The sequence below is a fragment of the Anomaloglossus baeobatrachus genome, chromosome 4 (genome assembly GCF_048569485.1).
Source record: "Anomaloglossus baeobatrachus isolate aAnoBae1 chromosome 4, aAnoBae1.hap1, whole genome shotgun sequence".
In the NCBI taxonomy this organism is placed as follows: Eukaryota; Metazoa; Chordata; class Amphibia; order Anura; family Aromobatidae; genus Anomaloglossus; species Anomaloglossus baeobatrachus.
Window position 1 is genome coordinate 564,366,648 of NC_134356.1, and position 19,107 is coordinate 564,385,754.

At 47.2% G+C, this 19,107-nt stretch overlaps 1 protein-coding gene across 2 annotated transcripts in view; it reads right to left on the reverse strand.

Moving 5' to 3' along the window:
- SPG21 (SPG21 abhydrolase domain containing, maspardin) overlaps positions 1–19,107 on the reverse strand; it is a 76,537-nt gene that overhangs the window by 37,170 nt on the left and 20,260 nt on the right. For both annotated transcript variants that reach the window (XM_075342846.1, XM_075342845.1), the window contains exons 2-4: positions 11,364–11,451; positions 2,383–2,544; positions 1,920–2,000 (exon numbers count right to left, since the gene is read on the reverse strand). In XM_075342846.1, the coding sequence (XP_075198961.1) occupies positions 1,920–2,000; positions 2,383–2,544; positions 11,364–11,426 (306 nt within the window). In that variant the 5' untranslated portion in view covers positions 11,427–11,451. The remainder of the gene's footprint in view (positions 1–1,919; positions 2,001–2,382; positions 2,545–11,363; positions 11,452–19,107) is intronic.

Genomic DNA, 19,107 nt, shown 5'->3' on the forward strand with positions numbered 1-19,107 from the left:
GCTGGCCAGATGAACCCACGTTACCTCTTACCCATCTTTCCCTGGAGCAGGAAATAGATGGGAGGAGCGGAGCAGCATAACGGTGGAGGCAGAGTGAAAAGCGTGGGCACGAGATTATGGGCGGGTACTTGCTGATGACAATCTCACGCCTGCGCAATCACGTCACCAGCGGTCACACTGCACAGTGCTCACTCCCGCAAGAGTGGCACGGCGCATGCGCGAGACCTCGGGAGCACTGGGCGGCGTCCTCAGTTATGGACATGAGCGATGGGGGACGGCATAAAGCGGCAGGAGGGCGACTAACGGACGCAAGAGAGCCCGCCCCCATAAAAAAAAGATTAGCATACAAAAAGGTAAGACTTTATAAAAAGTCTTTATTTTGGTCTCAAAGGGGGCACAATAGCAACAGGAACATTGCTAGAATGCAGCCCTGGAGCTGCAGAGGGGGAATCTTTTAGGTTTATGGCAAAATTTCTGCTGACAGGTTCCCTTTAAAGCTGTACTGCATCATCTAGACAGCGAGGGGCTCTTTCACATGTCTGTACAAGTCTGTCCGATGCTGGATACAATGCATAGACCGGCAGCAGCTCTCCTTGCTGGAGTGTGTCAGCTGCTTAAATTTTTTTTTTTTTTTTTCAAAAATGTTTATTAAATTTTTTCAATTTTTATAAACATAAAGACCTTCATGGTTACAAAAGAAGAACATTCCTCTGACAGAATAAAACATAATAGGGGATATTGCCCCAACTTAAAATTCCAAACTGCTCTTTGGTAAGTTGTTAAAACCTGTGTCAACCCTAGGTATTTCCGAAGTTGCTGACGTGTCCCGATATACCCTTGTCTGCTCATCTTCTCCGCTCTCCACAACCCACTACTGGATGATTCTTAATTTACCCAAGTTGTCTTGGATATCATTCAAGAGATACCACTCTGAGTGTGTAAAAGGTGTCATCACATTATTTATCTCTCCTGGGGTAAATTGGCGTTCAATAAAGTTTCTCCATCTCCCAAAAAACTTGCCTGTCAACCTGTCTTTGTCCCTTTCCGCTGCCATTTTTTCTAGTCTCGATAGGTTATGTAATTCGCCAATGACTTCCTTCATGGATGGGCTCGCTCTGTGTATCCAGTGTTTTAAAATACATCGTTTGGCTATCATGGCTATGTCATGTAGTATTGCAAAATTTTTCTGTCCCTGCGTCTCCGAATCTTATATTTTTAAAGGGCATCTGTCATCAGGTTTTTGCTCCCCATCTGAGAGCAGCATAATGTAGAGACGGAGACCCTGATTCCAGCGATGTGTCACTTACTGAACGGTTTGCTGTCATGTTGATAAAAATCAATGTTTTCTCTGCTGCAGAGCTAGCAGTTACACAGAGCTCATGAATATGCTGAACTACCTGGCAGCACGCCAAGTAGTCCTCTAATGATAAAATCACTGATTAATCAGCAGTAGATTATCAAAACTACACAAAGCAGACCAGTAAGTGACACCACTGGAATCAGGATCTCTGTACCCCGTAAACTATAATCAGGCCTCTGCCCTTAGCTAATGCTGCTGTCTGTCAGCAGGTTTTTACTATGCAAATCTGATTGCCTATAAATATCTGGCCACACCAAGGGTACACGGCGCAAAAGTACTTGGTTTGAACGGACAGAATCCCTTTAAAAGGCAGAATACTTCATTCCTCCTCTTGGAGAGCCTCATAAAGAATGAATGTAGCAGTGTAAGGCATGCAGATCTACCACTTGATATCAGTGGGGTATTTTTTGGGCCTCATTCTTGAGATTGGAGGGGGATCATCTCTGCCAGACCCCAACTGATACAAGACTTATCACATTTCCTTTGTATAGGTAATAATTTTCAATGTTAGGAACAACCCACTGATGAAAGCGTACAAGTATTAATCCTGGACACTCACCTTATCCAAGTGCAGATCATCAAGAAGTTTTCGGAATCCATCGCAGAATTCCAGATGATCCCAATATACAGGATACTGAAGCTGAAAGAGGCAGAGCACTGATGTAAAACGGTGTATATGACAACTGGAGAAGAGGAGGACTAAGCCTTCATGTCATATGTAGGAGGTGTGGCGTGAGCGCTGGTCAGGCAGTGCCAAGACATAGAGCAGTACACGGTGGCTCAGTGGTTAGCACTGCAGTCTTGCAGCTCTGGGGTCCTGGGTTCAAATCCCACCAAGGACAACATCTGCAAGGAGTTTGTATGGGTTTCCTCCGGGTACTCCGGTTTCCTCCCACACTCCAAAGACATACTGATAGGACCTTAGATTGTGAGCCCCAATGGGGACAGTGTTGCCAATGTATGTAAAGCGATGCGGAATTAATAGCGCTATATAAGTGAAAAAATATATTATTATTACTTACAGCAATGACTCTGTATCCCCAGCCGGTCAGCGCTAGGATCTGATGAAAGAAGACATCGGCTGTGCCACTGACCGGAGGAAGAAAGATAATGGGGCAGCGTACACTTCGGGGGCCAGCATCGTACAGAGACCAAACTTTACTGTCATCATCGTCCACAATGATCTGAGACATAAAGAAAATGACATTTAGCTCTCACTCAATAGGACTAAAGCTTATATAGAGACAATCAAAAGAAGAAGAAGAAGAATCAATAAAGTCACCCAGTAGACTGGTCATTACCGATCCAGAGTGTGCAATGAATTGGGCAAAGGCTCTAATGGTATCTGGTCACTGCTGTTTAGTACTGGAACAGAGGAGAAGCTATTGAATAGCCTGCGGGGACTATTTACAGCAAAGAGGAGGGTTCTCCGATAGCTAAATATGCAATGTGGAAACAACCTTAGTGCAAAAAAAAAAAAAAGGGATGGCAAAACCATAGTAGGAAACTCCTTCACCCCCATGCGATTTTCCGGTTTTTTTTGCTCCCCTTCTTCCGAGAGCCATAACTATTTTATTTTTCCATCAATCTTGCCATATTAGTGCTTGTTTTTTGTGGGACGAGTTGTACTTTTAAATGAAAACAATTAGTTTTACCATATAGTGTACTGGAAAATGGCAAAAATTCAAAGTGCGGTGAAATTGAAAAAAACAGTGCAACTGCACGATTGTTTTTGGGATATTTTATTCATTCTGTTCAATATATGGTAAAACCGGTGTGTGGGTGCGATGCCTCCGGAAGATACGAGTTCGTAGATACCAGACATTTATACTTTTACTTTTATCTGAGGGGGTTAAAAAGAAGGGAATTTTGTTTACTTACCGTAAATTCCTTTTCTTCTAGCTCTAATTGGGAGACCCAGACAATCGGGTGTATAGCTACTGCCTCCGGAGGCCACACAAAGTATTACACTTAAAAGTGTAAGGCCCCTCCCCTACTGCCTATACACCCCCCGTGGGATCACGGGCTCCTCAGTTTTAGTGCAAAAGCAAGAAGGAGGAAAGCCAATAAACTGGTTTAAGCAAATTCAATCCGAAGGAATATCGGAGAACTGAAACCATTCAACATGAACAACATGTGTATACAAAAAAACAGGGGCGGGTGCTGGGTCTCCCAATTAGAGCTAGAAGAAAAGGAATTTACGGTAAGTAAACAAAATTCCCTTCTTCTTTGTCGCTCTATTGGGAGACCCAGACAATTGGGATGTCCAAAAGCAATCCCTGGGTGGGTAAAATAATACCTCGTGATAGGGCCATAAAAACGGCCCTTTCCTACAGGTGAGCAATCGCCGCCTGAAGGACTTGTCTACCTAGGCTGGCGTCCGCCGAAGCATAGGTATGCACCTGATAATGCTTGGTAAAAAAGTGTGCAGACTCGACCAGGTAGCCGCCTGGCACACTTGCTGAGCCGTAGCCTGGTGCCGTAATGCCCAGGACGCACCCACGGCTCTGGTAGAATGGGCCTTCAGCCCTGATGGAACCGGAAGCCCCGCAGAACGGTAGCCTTCAAGAATTGGTTCCTTGATCCACCGAGCCAGGGTGGATTTGGAAGCCTGCAACCCTTTACGCTGGCCGGCGACAAGGACAAAGAGTGCATCCGAGCGGCGCAGAGGTGCCGTGCGGGAAATGTAGATTCTGAGTGCTCTCACCAGATCCAACAAATGCAAATCCTTTTCACATTGATGAACTGGACGAGGACACAAAGAAGGTAAGGAGATATCCTGATTGAGATGAAAGGGGGATACCACCTTAGGGAGAAACTCCGGAATCGGGCGCAGAACCACCTTGTCCTGGTGAAACACCAGGAAGGGAGATTTGCATGACAGCGCTGCTAGCTCGGACACTCTCCGAAGAGACGTGACCGCTACTAGAAAGGCCACTTTCTGTGAAAGGCGAGACAGGGAAACATCCCTCAAAGCCTCGAAAGGCGGCTTCTGGAGAGCAATTAGAACCCTGTTCAGATCCCAGGGCTCTAACGGCCGCTTGTAAGGAGGGACGATATGACAAACCCCTTGCAGGAACGTGCGTACCTGAGGAAGTTGTGCTAGGCGCTTCTGAAAAAATACAGATAGCGCAGAGACTTGTCCCTTAACTGCGGATATGGTGGATGCCGTGTCTTCCACCCACGTCAGAATCCGCCGGACTTCCTGGAAGGCTTGCCGACTGCGTGTCCCTCCTTGGTGGTTGATGTATGCCACCGCTATGGAGTTGTCCGACTGAATTCGGATCTGCTTGCCTTCTAGCCACTGCTGGAAGGCTTGTAGGGCAAGATACACTGCTCTGATTTCCAGAACATTGATCTGAAGTGTGGACTCTTGTTGAGTCCACGTACCTTGAGCCCTGTGGTGGAGAAAAACTGCTCCCCACCCTGATAGACTCGCGTCCGTTGTGACCACCGCCCAGGATGGGGGTAGGAAAGACTTTCCTATTGACAATGAGGTGGGAAGAAGCCACCACTGAAGAGAATCCTTGGCCGCCTGAGAAAGGGAGACGTTCCTGTCCAGGGACGTCGACTTCCCGTCCCATTGGCGGAGAATGTCCCATTGTAATGGACGCAGATGAAACTGCGCGAAAGGGACTGCCTCCATTGCTGCTACCATCTTCCCCAGGAAGTGCATGAGGCGTCTCAAGGGATGCGACTGGCCCTGAAGGAGAGATTGCACCTCTGTCTGTAGTGAACGCTGTTTGTCCAGCGGAAGCATCACTATCGCTGATAGAGTATGAAACTCCATGCCAAGGTATGTTATCGATTGGGTTGGGGTCAGATTTGACTTTGAAAAGTTGATGATCCACCCGAAACTCTGGAGAGTCTCCAGCGCAACGTTCAGGCTGTGTTGGCATGCCTCTTGAGAGGGTGCCTTGACAAGTAGATCGTCCAAGTAAGGGATCACAGAGTGACCCTGAGAGTGCAGGACTGCTACTACTGCTGCCATGACCTTGGTGAAGACCCTTGGGGCTGTCGCCAGACCGAAAGGCAGGGCTACGAACTGAAGGTGTTCGTCTCTTAAAACGAAGCGTAGAAAACGCTGGTGTTCTGGAGCAATCGGCACGTGGAGATAAGCATCTTTGATGTCTATTGATGCTAGGAAATCTCCTTGAGTCATTGAGGCGATGACGGAGCGGAGGGATTCCATCCGGAACCGCCTGGTTTTCACATGCTTGTTGAGCAGTTTTAGGTCCAGAACAGGACGGAAAGACCCGTCCTTTTTTGGCACCACAAACAAATTGGAGTAAAAACCGTGACCTTGCTCCTGAAGAGGAACAGGGATCACCACTCCTTCTGCCTTTAAAGAGCACACCGCCTGCAGAAGAGCATTGGCTCGACCGGGAGGCGGAGAAGTTCTGAAGAATCGAGTTGGAGGACGAGAACTGAACTCTATCCTGTACCCGTGAGACAGAATGTCTCTCACCCAACGGTCCTTGACATGTGGCAGCCAAATGTCGCCAAAGCGGGAGAGCCTGCCACTGACCGAGGATGCGGAGAGAGGAGGCCGAAAGTCATGAGGAAGCCGCTTTGGTAGCGGTTCCTCCGGCTGCTTTCTTTGGGCGTGACTGGGCCCGCCAAGAATCTGAGCTCCTCTGATCCTTTTGAGTCCTTTTGGACGAGGAGAATTGGGACCTGCCCGAGCCTCGAAAGGACCGAAACCTCGACTGTCCCTTCCTCTGTTGGGGTTTATTTGGTCTGGGCTGAGGTAAGGATGAATCCTTACCCTTGGACTGTTTAATGATTTCATCCAATCTCTCACCAAACAGTCTGTCACCAGAAAATGGCAAACTGGTTAAGCACTTCTTGGAAGCAGAATCTGCCTTCCATTCCCTTAACCACAATGCTCTGCGTAAAACCACGGAGTTGGCGGACGCCACTGCCGTACGGCTTGTAGAGTCCAGGACAGCATTAATAGCGTAAGACGCAAATGCAGACATTTGAGAGGTTAAAGACGCTACTTGCGGAACAGATGTACGTGTGACAGTGTCAATCTGCGCCAAACCAGCTGAAATAGCTTGGAGTGCCCATACGGCTGCGAATGCTGGAGCAAACGACGCGCCGATAGCTTCATAGATGGATTTCAACCAGAGCTCCATCTGTCTGTCAGTGGCATCTTTAAGTGAAGCCCCATCTTCCACTGCAACTATGGATCTAGCCGCAAGCCTGGAGATTGGGGGATCCACCTTTGGACACTGGGTCCAGCCTTTGACCACGTCAGGGGGAAAGGGATAACGTGTATCCTTAAGACGTTTGGAGAAACGCTTATCTGGATAAGCGTGGTGTTTCTGGACTGACTCTCTAAAGTCAGAGTGGTCCAGAAAAGTACTCAATTTACACTTAGGATACCTGAAATGGAATTTCTCCTGCTGTGAAGCTGACTCCTCCACTGGAGGAGCTGGGGGAGAAATATCCAACATTTTATTGATGGACGCTATGAGATCATTCACCATTGCGTCCCCATCAGGTGTATCCAGATTGAGAGCGGTCTCAGGATCAGAATCCTGATCAGCAACCTCTGTCTCATCAAACAGAGAGCCTTCCTGCTGGGACCCTGACCAGTGTGATGAAGTCGAGGGTCGCTCATAGCGAGCTCGCTTAGGCTGTCTGGGACTGTCGTCCGTGTCAGAGCCATCACCCCGGGATGCATGGGACCCCCCCGGAGCACGGATGTGTTCCAAAAGAGGGGAACCAGGGAGCATTGAATCAACAGTGCCCATGGTCTGAGTTACTGGTCTGGACTGCAAAGTCTCAAAGATTTTAGACATAGTCACCGACAGTTTATCAGCAAAAACTGCAAACTCCGTCCCTGCCACCTGGACAGTGCTCACAGGTGGTTCTCCTTGGGCCACCTCTAGCAGAGGCCCCGGCTGAGCAAGTGCTACAGGGGCCGAACATTGCACACAATGGGGGTCAGTGGCACCTGCCGGTAAAACAGCCTTACATGCGGTACAAGTAGCATAGAAAGCCTGTGTCTTGGCCCCTTTGCTTTTTGCGGACGACATGCTGTTGTCTAGCAATCTAGGAGGGTATATAGCCAAGAATAGCGACCGTACAATGCAATGTATAGCATACAAGCATAAAGTACAAATGAACACTGCGGCACTAGTGGGGTGAGCCCTCGAGGGCTGCTTACCGCCCGCTGAAAAGCGGGTGTGTGACCGCCAGAATCCCGTGCCTGGGTCTCCCAGAGCTCGTGTCCCTTCTCCACTCAGACTGCAAACAGGAATGGCTGCCGGCGTCCTGTGAAGAGGGGCGGGCCGTGGGCGTGCCCCAGACAAAGTGCGGGAAACTAGCGTCCCACTGTGCCTAGTGAGGGGGGTTGGAGTATGCTAAGCAGACTCCAGCCCTCGGCGCTGACGTTCTGACCAGCGTCCCGCCCTTCCCCTGACTGGCAGGCCTGGGGGCGGGAACGAAACGGAACTAGGCCGCAAAAGCCGGGGACTCGATTTATAAGCGCGGCCGTCGTATAAGCACGGCCAGCGCGGAAGTCCCCGGCGCACCACAAGTCCCAGCCGCACCGCAGTGTAAAAAACCGCCAGCAGCGGCCGGCGCGGCAGTTCCTAATACAGAAACTCACTCAGCAAAGCTGCAGTGAGTAAAGCACCAGCGCGCCGCGCTGCTGTCCCCGGCGCACTAACACACCCAGCAATGCTGGTGTGTGTGCGCGATCTGTACGGGGACCCAGAGTACCTTAATGTAGCAGGGCCTGTCCCTGACGATACTCATCTCCACGTCCAGCAGATTCCCAGGGGCTGTGGACGGAGCACGGTCTCCTGTGCTTGGAGACCGATAGGATCCCACTTCACCCAGAGCCCTAAGGGGATGGGGAAGGAAAGCAGCATGTCGGCTCCAGCCTCCGTACCCGCAATGGGTACCTCAACCTTAACAAACACCGCCGACAAAAGTGGGGTGAGAAGGGAGCATGCTGGGGGCCCAAGTATGGGCCCTCTTTTCTTCCATCCGACATAGTCAGCAGCTGCTGCTGACTAAACAGTGGAGCTATGCGTGCATGTCTGCCTCCTTCGCACAAAGCATGAAAACTGAGGAGCCCGTGATCCCACGGGGGGTGTATAGGCAGTAGGGGAGGGGCCTTACACTTTTTAAAGTGTAATACTTTGTGTGGCCTCCGGAGGCAGTAGCTATACACCCGATTGTCTGGGTCTCCCAATAGAGCGACAAAGAAAAAATAATAAAATAAAATAAAAAAAATTTCAGAATTTTGTCGAAAAAAAAAGAATAGCGCTTTTCTGAGGCCAGTAGCGTTCTCATTTTTGGGATCTGGGGCTCAGTGACTACTTATTTTTACGTCTTGAGCGGACGTTTTTAATTACACCATTTTTGTGTAGATGCATTTTTATCGTTTGTTAGGCTACTTTCACACATCCGGTTTTAGCAGTGCGGCTCAATCCGGCTGTGAAACCTATGCAACGGATGCAGCGAGAACACCGCATCCTTTGCATAAGTTTTTACATGCGGCCCGTCCGTTTTTTTCCGGTTGCGGCATGCTACTGAGCATGCGCAGTGGAAGAAACCAGATGCGGTTTTTACCGCATCGCGCCGCATCCTGCGTCCATAGGCATGCATTGAAAAATGCGCCGCAGCGGCTGGATGCGGCGCGATGCGGTTTTTTTTGCTGGAGCAAAAAACGTTGCAGGGAACGTTCTATCCGGCCGCAGCATCGGCTAAATCTGCCGCATGCGGCAAAAACCGGACCGAACGCAAGCCCATGTGGCACAATACGGCACTAATGTAAGTCTATGCAAAAAAAAAAACCGCAACAGGCGGCAAAAAAAAAACGGTTGCGGTTTTTCTGCAGAACGCCGTATTTTTTCTCACCACACCATGTACCAATCAGCTTAACTGATGTTATAATTTTGAGCTATCGGGCATTTTTGAACACGGCAATACCAAATCTGTATTTTTTTTTTTTTCATTTATTTTCAATGGGGCGAAAGGGGGGGTAATTTGAACTTTTAGTTTTTTTTCTTTATAACTTCAAACAACAGCTGATCTACTGCGGTGTGGCACCCCGCACTCGCACTGATCAGACATTAATAACTTATCCTAAGGATAGGCCATCAATGTAATAGTGGATAACCCCTTTAAAATCTATGGGCCATACACAGATCTCCCTGAGAATCTGTCTCCAGAGCTTATTTTAAAATTAAAGGGGCGTTACCAGTGTGATATGTGATGACTGACACTTGGTTCTCATAATCACACACAGCTCTGCAGCGATATTAGAACTAACGCATACAGCAGAACTGAACTTTGTCTCATTACAAACATTTGCAGCAGCATTTGTCCTCTCATAGGACTTTTCTGCTGCAGAGCTGTGCTGGATTATAACTAACAGTACAGCTGAATTGAACAACAACAACAACAACAACAACAACAACAACAACAACAACTGAAAGTTGAAAACACAACAAGCACATTTGCAGTTGTCTTCACACTGCTGTTGTCAAGGGATGAATTTTGGGTAAAGATAGCGAATGGCATCTTCATACAGGGTATCCAGAGACCTAGCTGTATAACAGAGCTGATGATAATGTATCAGACAATGATTACACAGACATGTTCTCTCATTGAGCCAGCGTCACCCACTGAACTAGTGTATAGCTCAGATTTTAGTATTACATTCCAACCTTCAGACATGTACAAAACATATCAATCTGTTTTCTCTCACACATCGACGCTGCATAGGGAGGGTTGGGGAGTGTAGGTACCCACATTTCATCCCATGGATGGCACATTCCTTCTTTGTGTGGAACTACTGATAAGCATAAATACTTTCTTTGTTCATCGTTTATACATTTGTTCACTTATCCTTGGTAACCCCTTCATGACTATACAGCTTAGAATTATATTATAGATCTGTGCAATTGCCACAGACACACATAATTATGCTACTACATCTGTATTTTGATTATTTACATACACAGATATTCTTATTATGTTTAAACAAAAAAAGCTATAGCTTAGGCCACCTCCACACCGTCAGCTCTGCTGTACTGCCTTCCCCTACACTGGCTGCCTATGAGAGGAACATGAAGATGAAAATGTTTTATTTGTAACGAGACAAAGTTCACTTCTGCTGTACTGGGTTCGCTCTGCTGTACTGGGTTCTCATAGATCTTATCAGTTCAGTTACACAAGTAAAATGCGGATTTCTCTGGAATAAGAAATCAGATCGCAGATATCAAGGTATCATTCAGCTTCCTATGAGCTACATGCCCATATAGACATACCAGACAACCAGTCTATTCAACAGTACAACTTGCTTCGTTGCACTTATATTTTAAAAAGTGACTAGATGAGACCAAAAACATTTTTAAAACTCCACAATAATCCATGAAATTCCCATTTTTCTACAACCATATAGTCTGGTGCTTTCTAATAATTAACCTAACACATGCAGTTAATGATTAGCGATGGCTAGATCTATATTTGTACAGCGCTGTATAACCAAGTGCACGTTGTACACCGTTCCCAGAATGTATTCCACGTATCATTTATTGCAATGTATAAATGGCACAAAGCCGTTCCATGCAGATAGACTTGTGTATTGTGTAGGTTGGATTGCAAACTGTGGTTAATATCGCTTTGAACATGACATTAAATACTGCATTAGATGTTCACTCTATTCACTCACATTTTGCTAAACTCCATCATAGGAAGCACAAAACCCTTAAAAAAGGGGACAGCAATAAAACACTCATCCAGCAAAGTACAGAAATCCAAGTGTTTTAAATGTTCAGAATGAATCATATGAATTAAAAATAACTTTACATTAGCGCTGTATGTATGTATGTATGTATGAGAATAGATTATATAGACATAGACACCTCATGTATAAAAACACGACGATAGATTGTATTATTCATTCTATCGCCCAACTTGTGCCCTGAGCAGTTTGGTCAGCACATAGGTAGGTGAAGGTCTGGGCTCTACGTACCCTCTTTAGTGGGACTGTGCTGCGGAACCAGTTGTAGTCCGGGGAGATCTTGATGGCTCCCATGTTGCAGAGTAAAGTTCAGGCAGCTCTGCGGGGAGGAGAGCAGCATGTGATGAGTCAGTCTCAGGAGACACAAAGCCTCCCTATGTGCCGTCTCATGCTGTGCAGGACGGCCATCCACGAGATACAACACACCTACACTTCAAGATAACACAATAAGAAAACATTCCAGCAAGAAAGTAAGCAGCTTCACACCAGTACACAAGGGGTTATTACAGTGTTTTTCCAAAACTAAGCCCTAGAAAGGATTTTCAGCATTTATGGAGCAAGGCTTAAATATAAGCCCTCCCCCGAAAATAAGCCCTAGTCCCGGATCAATAATGAAGTGTCCGTGCAGCTAAAAAAGATACAGATACTGCAGGACACTTCATTATAGACAACGGACACCCCACAATCATACTCCCCAGATGCCGAGCAGAGCAGCTGCAGTGATCGCACCCCCACACACATCAGATCTCACACAGATCAGATCACAATCTCACACACACAATCAGATCACACACACACACACACACACACACAATCAGATCACACACACACACACACACACACACACACACACCAATCTCTTCTCGCCGGCAGAATCCTGAGAGACTGTGTGGTGGAGCGCAAGGACCTGCTGCAACAGGACTTGCAGACACACATGACTTACTCCCATCATTGTTTGCGGCCGGAAGCGCTGGATGTGATGTGTGTGCGTGTGTGTTAGTATGTCAGCCAGACGCAGGGTAGGACGGGGTGCAGCACCCACCAGAGATCACAGGAGGACCTGGGAGCCACACAGACGTCTGGGTCTGGTAAGTATGAGTCTCCTGGGAAGGGGGGGGGTGTCTTCTTTTTTGGGGGGGGGGGGGGGTAACCGTGTTTCTCCAAGAATAAGATCTCCTCCAAAAATAAGCCCTAGTGCTTTTTGGGGGGCAAAAAAAATAAGACTGTCTTATTTTTGGAAAAACACGGTAGAACAAAAGCGGAAATGAAATGGATACATTTAATTGATATGGTCATCTCCTTAACCCCCCTTCACCCCATGGCGATCCTCCCCTTCTTCCAAAAGCCATAACTTTTATTTTTCCGCCAATATAGCCATATGGAGACTTCTTTTTGGGGAGAAGAGTTGCACTTTTGAACACCACCATTCATTCTGCCCCATATTGTAGTGGAAACCAATTCCCAGTGCAGTGAAATTGCAGAAAAAGAATTGCACTTGTGTCTCCATTTTCCGAGACCCGTAATGTTCTCATTTTTCGGGATCTGGGGCTCAGTGACTGCTTATTTTTTGTGTCTTGAGCTGACGTTTTTAATTATAGCATTTTTGGGTAGATGTGATGTTTTGATCGCCTATTATTACAATGTTGTTGCAACCAAAAAAAAGTGTAATTGTGGTGTTTTGATTTTTTTCCTTTTCTCGCTACGTCATTTGCTGATCAGATTGATTTTATATTGTCATAGACTGGACATTTCTGAACATGGCAATACCAAACGTGTGTATTTTTTTTATTGCTTTATCTTCAATGGGGCAAATGAGGGGTGATTTGAACTTTTAGGGTTTTTTGTTTTTTTACAATTTTTTATTGACTTTACTGCCCCTATTGGACTGCATGCCTGCACTCTCTCATCGCTTCTGCTGATGAGAAATGCTCATGTGTGAGTTTGGATGGTCTGCCAGCATTAGTCATACCAACGACGGGGGGTCATCAGCTGACTCTACGCTGTCATGGCAACCCATTGGCGCCCTGTGATCAAGTTATGGGAGCGCCGATGGCGGCAGGAAACAGCACGATCCTGGCCGGAGCAGGTTAAAAATCGCGTGGTCAGTTTGACAGTCATAACTAAGGGGTTAACCAGGGCCCCAATGTCCAGATCACTGGGGGTTTCAGTGGTTGAACTGTAGCAACCAGCAAGTTATCCTGTAGATAAAGGTTTACTATGAGTAGTTATCCCCTATGATAACAATACTAGCCGCAAACCAAGGAAAAATATGAAAGAGAAACATCACAGGGCTCCAGGGTGCAAGGTGTTATGTATTGTGTAATGTCACCAACAAGGACTTTGAGCAATTTGTCTTTCTCAGGCAAGGAATATACAAAGTCTTTGAATATTGGTGACGTTTCCCCGAGAAGACCCTGTAAGGCTTTATGCGCACACTGCATCTTTTACTGCATTTTTGGTGCATTTTTTTTTTTGTAAAGTTTGTGGTCACAAAAGATGCACTCAAATACATGCATTTCCTTCCCCTGGCAAAGTCTATGAGATTACTATTTTCCTCTCCGCACAGTGCATCTATTGTTGGCTGCGTTTTTGAAGACGCTCCCAAGATGAAGCATTTTACTTCTTTTTGAGTCTTGTCCCTGTATTTCGGAGGACTGGCAAATCAGTCCCCTGCTGACTTGGTTCAGTGGGGGATTGATCCCCAGTATCTGGCCAGATGCCGGTCTCCATATAAAGTCTATGGGGACCAGACTCCAGGGCAAAGGGGTAGGAGCAAGTGCTTCATACTTACTGGAGTGGCTGTCACACTGCTCCTGTGGCCGCTCAATCACTTCCCGGGCCGCTCATTACCTTTATTGAATATGCACTGTTGCCCTCGCCCACCGGCATCTGTGATTGGTTGCAATCAGATGATCTCCCACGCTGAATGACAGCATTTTTGATGATTCCAATCACAGACGCCGATGGGCAGGTCTGTATCGTACAGTAAAATAAATAAAACATTTGGAATAGAATCCCCCCATATTATGATACCCAGCACAGATAAAGCCCAACAGCTGTGAACTGGTATTCTCAGGCTGGGGATACCCATTGTTATTGGGCACCCCCGAGCCTTAAAAAAAAAAAAAAAATCAGCCAGCAGCCTCCAGAATTGTCTCGTCCATTAGATGCGACAGTCCCAGCACTTTACCCAGCCTTTCCCAACTGCCCTGGTGCAGTGGCAATCAAGGTAATAAGGAGTTAATGGCAGCCCACAACTGTCACCAAGTCCTAGATTTGTAATGGGAGAAGTCTATGAGACCCCCCTCCCCATAACTAATCTGTAAGTATAAGGAAATAAACACAAACACCAAAATAATCATAAAATAAAAAATTAGGGTTAATTCAGTGGCAAAAGAAGATGATGCTTCTTTGCCTTTTATTTTTTTTTTAAAAAAAATAAAAATTTTTGGGGTATTTGTGTTTATTAACTTTCACTTACAGATTACTAATGGCTGGAGTCTCAGACACATCCCACTACTAATCTAGGGCTTAGTGGCAGCTGTGGGCTGCCATTTACTCCACATTACCCCGCTTCCCACCGCACCAAGGCAACGGGAAGAGCCGGGTCTAGTGCCAGAATTGGCACATCTAATGGATGCACCACTTCTGGGACGGCTGCAAGCTGCCATTGTTAGGCTATGTGCGCACTGGGAAATGGAATTTTCTTGAGAAAATTCTGCATGCTCTCAAAGATTACCGCACCTGCGGTAAAAAAACGCGGCAAACCGCACCCCGAAAACCGCATGCGGTTTGCTGCGGTTTTACCGCGGTATTGTTCGCGGTATTGCCGCGGTTTGGCCGCGTGCGGGTTGGTACATGTGCTTATTGCATTCAATGCAATAAAGCACATTGAAAAAAAAAATCATTTCCTTCTTAGGATAGTAGATAGATAGATAAAAGAGACAGAAGAATAGATAGAGGGATAGATAGAGGACAGATCGCTGCATTTCCCACGGTCGGCAGTGAGTTCACATTACCGGCCGTGGGAAATGACCGGTAATTACCTCTGCTGTCTGCTGCGAGGCTGCATTCATTCAGCAGTGTCTGTGTCAGTCGCGGCTGGATGCAAGCCTCGCAGGACGTCGGAGCTGTGGATTACGCCGGAGCTTTGTTTCGGGAGGGGTTAATAAAAGGGTGAACAAGGCTTGTTTGTGTTTTATTTAAAATAAAGGATTTTTCTGTGTGTTTTATTCACTTTACTTACGGGTTGATCATGTCAGCTGTCACATAGACGCTGCCATGATCAAGCCTGGAGTTAATGGCGGTGATCCACCACCATTAACCCCTTGTATTACCCTGACTGCCACTGCTACACGGCTGCAGGAAGAGCCGGGGGACACTACGGTAGTGCCGCATAATGCATGCGACAGTGCCGGGGCAGCTGCGGCTGATATTCTCGGCTGCGGGAGGGGGAGTGAGGCGGGGGACATTAACCCTGCCCCTTTCCCTCCCCAGCCTGAGAATACCGGGCCGCCGCTGTGTGTTTACCTCGACTGGACGGTAAATATACAGCGGAGCCCACGTGTTTTGTTTTCTATATTTCCGTTTGCTTTCTATGTGTGTTCTATGTGTGTTCTATGTGTCTGTGTCTATGTGTTCTGTGTCTGTGATCTGTGTGTGTTTACTCTCTGCACGGCTTCCTCTTCCTGTAATGACATCACTTCCCTGCAAAACCGCAAGCAAGCGATGTACATTACCGGAGGTAAACCGCGAAATACCGCAGGAAAACGCAGTGAACCGCACAGAATTTGCGGCCTGCGTTATTCCCTGCGGGATTTCACGATTACATTGGAGTCAATGGAGTGAAATCCCGCAGCGACGTGCGGAAAAGAATTGACATGCAATTGTTTTTGCTGCGGGAATCCCACAGCAAAACATGCAGGTGTCAAAATCCGCATAGTGCGCACAGGATTTTTTTTTCCCATAGGTTTTGCTGGTGATTCACTGCAGAGATGTTATGAACATTTTCTGCAGCGAAACATGCAGCAAAACCGCAAAAAATCCGCGGCAAAATCCGGTAAGTGCGCACATAGCCTTAGGCTGGAAAGGGCCAAATAACCATGACCCTTCCCATCTTAATTATATCAGCCCCCAGTAATCTGCTGTACCTTGGCCAGTATTAGAAAAATGGGGGTGACCCCCACATCATTTTTTTCTTATCTATTTTTTTCCTATCTATTCTAGCTAGCAATTATCCTATCCTATCCTATAAGATCATATTTTGTTTATCCTTTAAAAACCGCATTAACAAAAACACGGCAAAACGTCGTGTTTTTTGGGCCACAAGCTGTGTTTTCTGTGACCACAGGCAAAAGATACACTCAGAAAAGAAATAGCGTGCGCATATAGGCTAATGATGGGAATGGACTTGGTGACTTGCACAGCTTGGAACTTATGGGATTGTCACCTCTGCAGTTTGGGTCACAATGCAAAATACAGCTAAGTATCATTCTGGCCATGTATCACATGAATCACATGGTGAACTGTTACTTTCTTGGCAGAAAATCTAAACAGGAAACAGAAAACAGAAGTAATGTACAAGTCACACACAGTACAGCGCCTGGAGGCTCCTCTGCTGATGAAAGAGCATCAAGAACAAACACAGCAGCCCATCAGAAAAGGGTTAAGTAACGGCACGGGATCTGGAAATTATAACATTGCTCTACTGTTTTATACTCAGTGATAAGCATCACACCCCGGCTCTGCACATAAAACAGCATGGCAGCTAGTGACTGATAGAAGGCTGTGTGCGCACGTTGCTTATTTGGTTTCAGAAGAATCTCTTGGCAGGGAAAACGCAGCACAAAAATGTGTTTTTTTTTTGCTTTCAATGGTAAAAATGCAGCCAAAAACGCAGAAAGAATTGACATGCTGCAGATTATTTTCTGCACCAAATCTGCAAGGGGGAAAAAAAAAAAATAGTCAACATGTGCACTACACTTCAGGATTCTCATTGACTGTTCTGGCATAAGCATTTGCTTGCAGTGTTGTGACAAAACTACACACAAAAAAGGCCTCAAAAAACTGTGTGCACACAGCCCAAAATGAGAAGAGAAGGGAATTTTGTTTACTTACCGTAAATTCCTTTTCTTCTAGCTCCAATTGGGAGACCCAGACAATTGGGTGTATAGCTATGCCTCCGGAGGCCACACAAAGTATTACACTTAAAAGTGTAAACCCCTCCCCTCTGCTATACACCCTCCCGTGCATCACGGGCTCCTCAGTTTTGGTGCAAAAGCAGGAAGGAGGAAACTTATAAATTGGTCTAAGGTAAATTCAATCCGAAGGATGTTCGGAGAACTGAAACCATGACCAAGAACAATTCAATCTGCACAACATGTGTACACAAGAAATAATAGCCCGAAGGGAACAGGGGCGGGTGCTGGGTCTCCCAATTGGAGCTAGAAGAAAAGGAATTTACGGTAAGTAAACAAAATTCCCTTCTTCTTTGTCGCTCCATTGGGAGACCCAGACAATTGGGACGTCCAAAAGCAGTCCCTGGGTGGGTAAAAGAATACCTCGGTAAAAGAGCCGTAAAACGGCTCCTTCCTACAGGTGGACAACCGCCGCCTGAAGGACTCGCCTAGCTAAGCTGGCATCTGCCGAGCGTAGGTATGCACTAGATAGTGCTCCGTGAAGGCGTGCAGACTCAACCAGGTAGTCGCCTGACACCCCTGCTGAGCCGTAGCCTGGTGCAGTAACGCCCAGGACGCACCCACGGCTCTGGCAGAATGGGCCTTCAGCCTTGAAGGAACCGGAAGCCCAGCAGAACGGTAGGCTTCAAGAATTGGTTCCTTGATCCACCGAGCCAAGTTGACTTGGGAGCTTGCGACCCTTTACGCTGGCCAGCGACAAGGACAAAGAGCGCATCCGAGCGGCGCAGGGGCGCCGTACGAGAAATGTAGAGTCTGAGTGCTCTCACCAGACTTAACAAGTGCAAATCCTTTTCACATTGGTGAACCGGATGAGAACAAAAAGAAGGTAAGAAGATATCCTGATTGAGATGAACAGAGGATACCACCTTCGGGAAAAATTCCGGAACCGGACGCAGAACCACCTTGTCCTGGTGAAACACCAGGAAGGGGGGCTTTGCATGACAGCGCTGCTATGTCAGACACTCTGCGGAGTGACGTGACTGCCACTAGGAAGACCACCTTCTGCGAAAGTCGTGGAAAAGAATATCAATCATTGGCTCGAAGGGTGGTTGCTGAAGAGCCGGTATCACCCTGTTCCGATCCCAGGGTTCTAGCCGACGCTTGTAAGGAGGGACTATGTGGCAAACCCCCTGCAGGAACGTGTGTACCTGAGGGAGTTTGGCTAGACGCTTTTGAAAACAACACAGAAAGCGCCGAAACTTGTCCCTTGAGGGAACCGAGAGACAACCCCTTTTCCATTCCGGATTGAAGGAAGGACAGAAAGTGGGCAAGGCGAATGGCCAGAGAGTAAAACTCTGATCAGAGCACCAGGATAAGAAGATCTTCCACGTCCTGTGGTAGATCTTGGAGGACGTTGGTTTCCTGGCTTGTCTCATAGTGGCAATGACCTCTTGAGATAACCCTGAAGACGCTAGGATCCAGGACTCAATGGCTACGCAGTCAGGTTGAGAGCCGCAGCATTCAGATGGAAAAACAGCCCTTGAGACAGCACGGCTGGCCGGTCTGGTAGTGTCCACGGTTGGCCTACCGTGAGATGCCACAGATCCGTGTACCACGACCTCCTCGGCCAGTCTGGAGCGACGAGGATGGCGCGGCGGCAGTCGGATCTGATCCTGCGTAACGCTCTGGGCAGCAGTGCCAGAGGAGAAATACGTGAGGCAGTGGAAACTGCGACCAATCCTGAACTAATGCGTCTGCCGCCAGAGCTCTGTGATCTTGAGAACGTGCCATGAATGCCGGGACCTTGTTGTTGTGCCGGGACGCCAAAAGGTCGACGT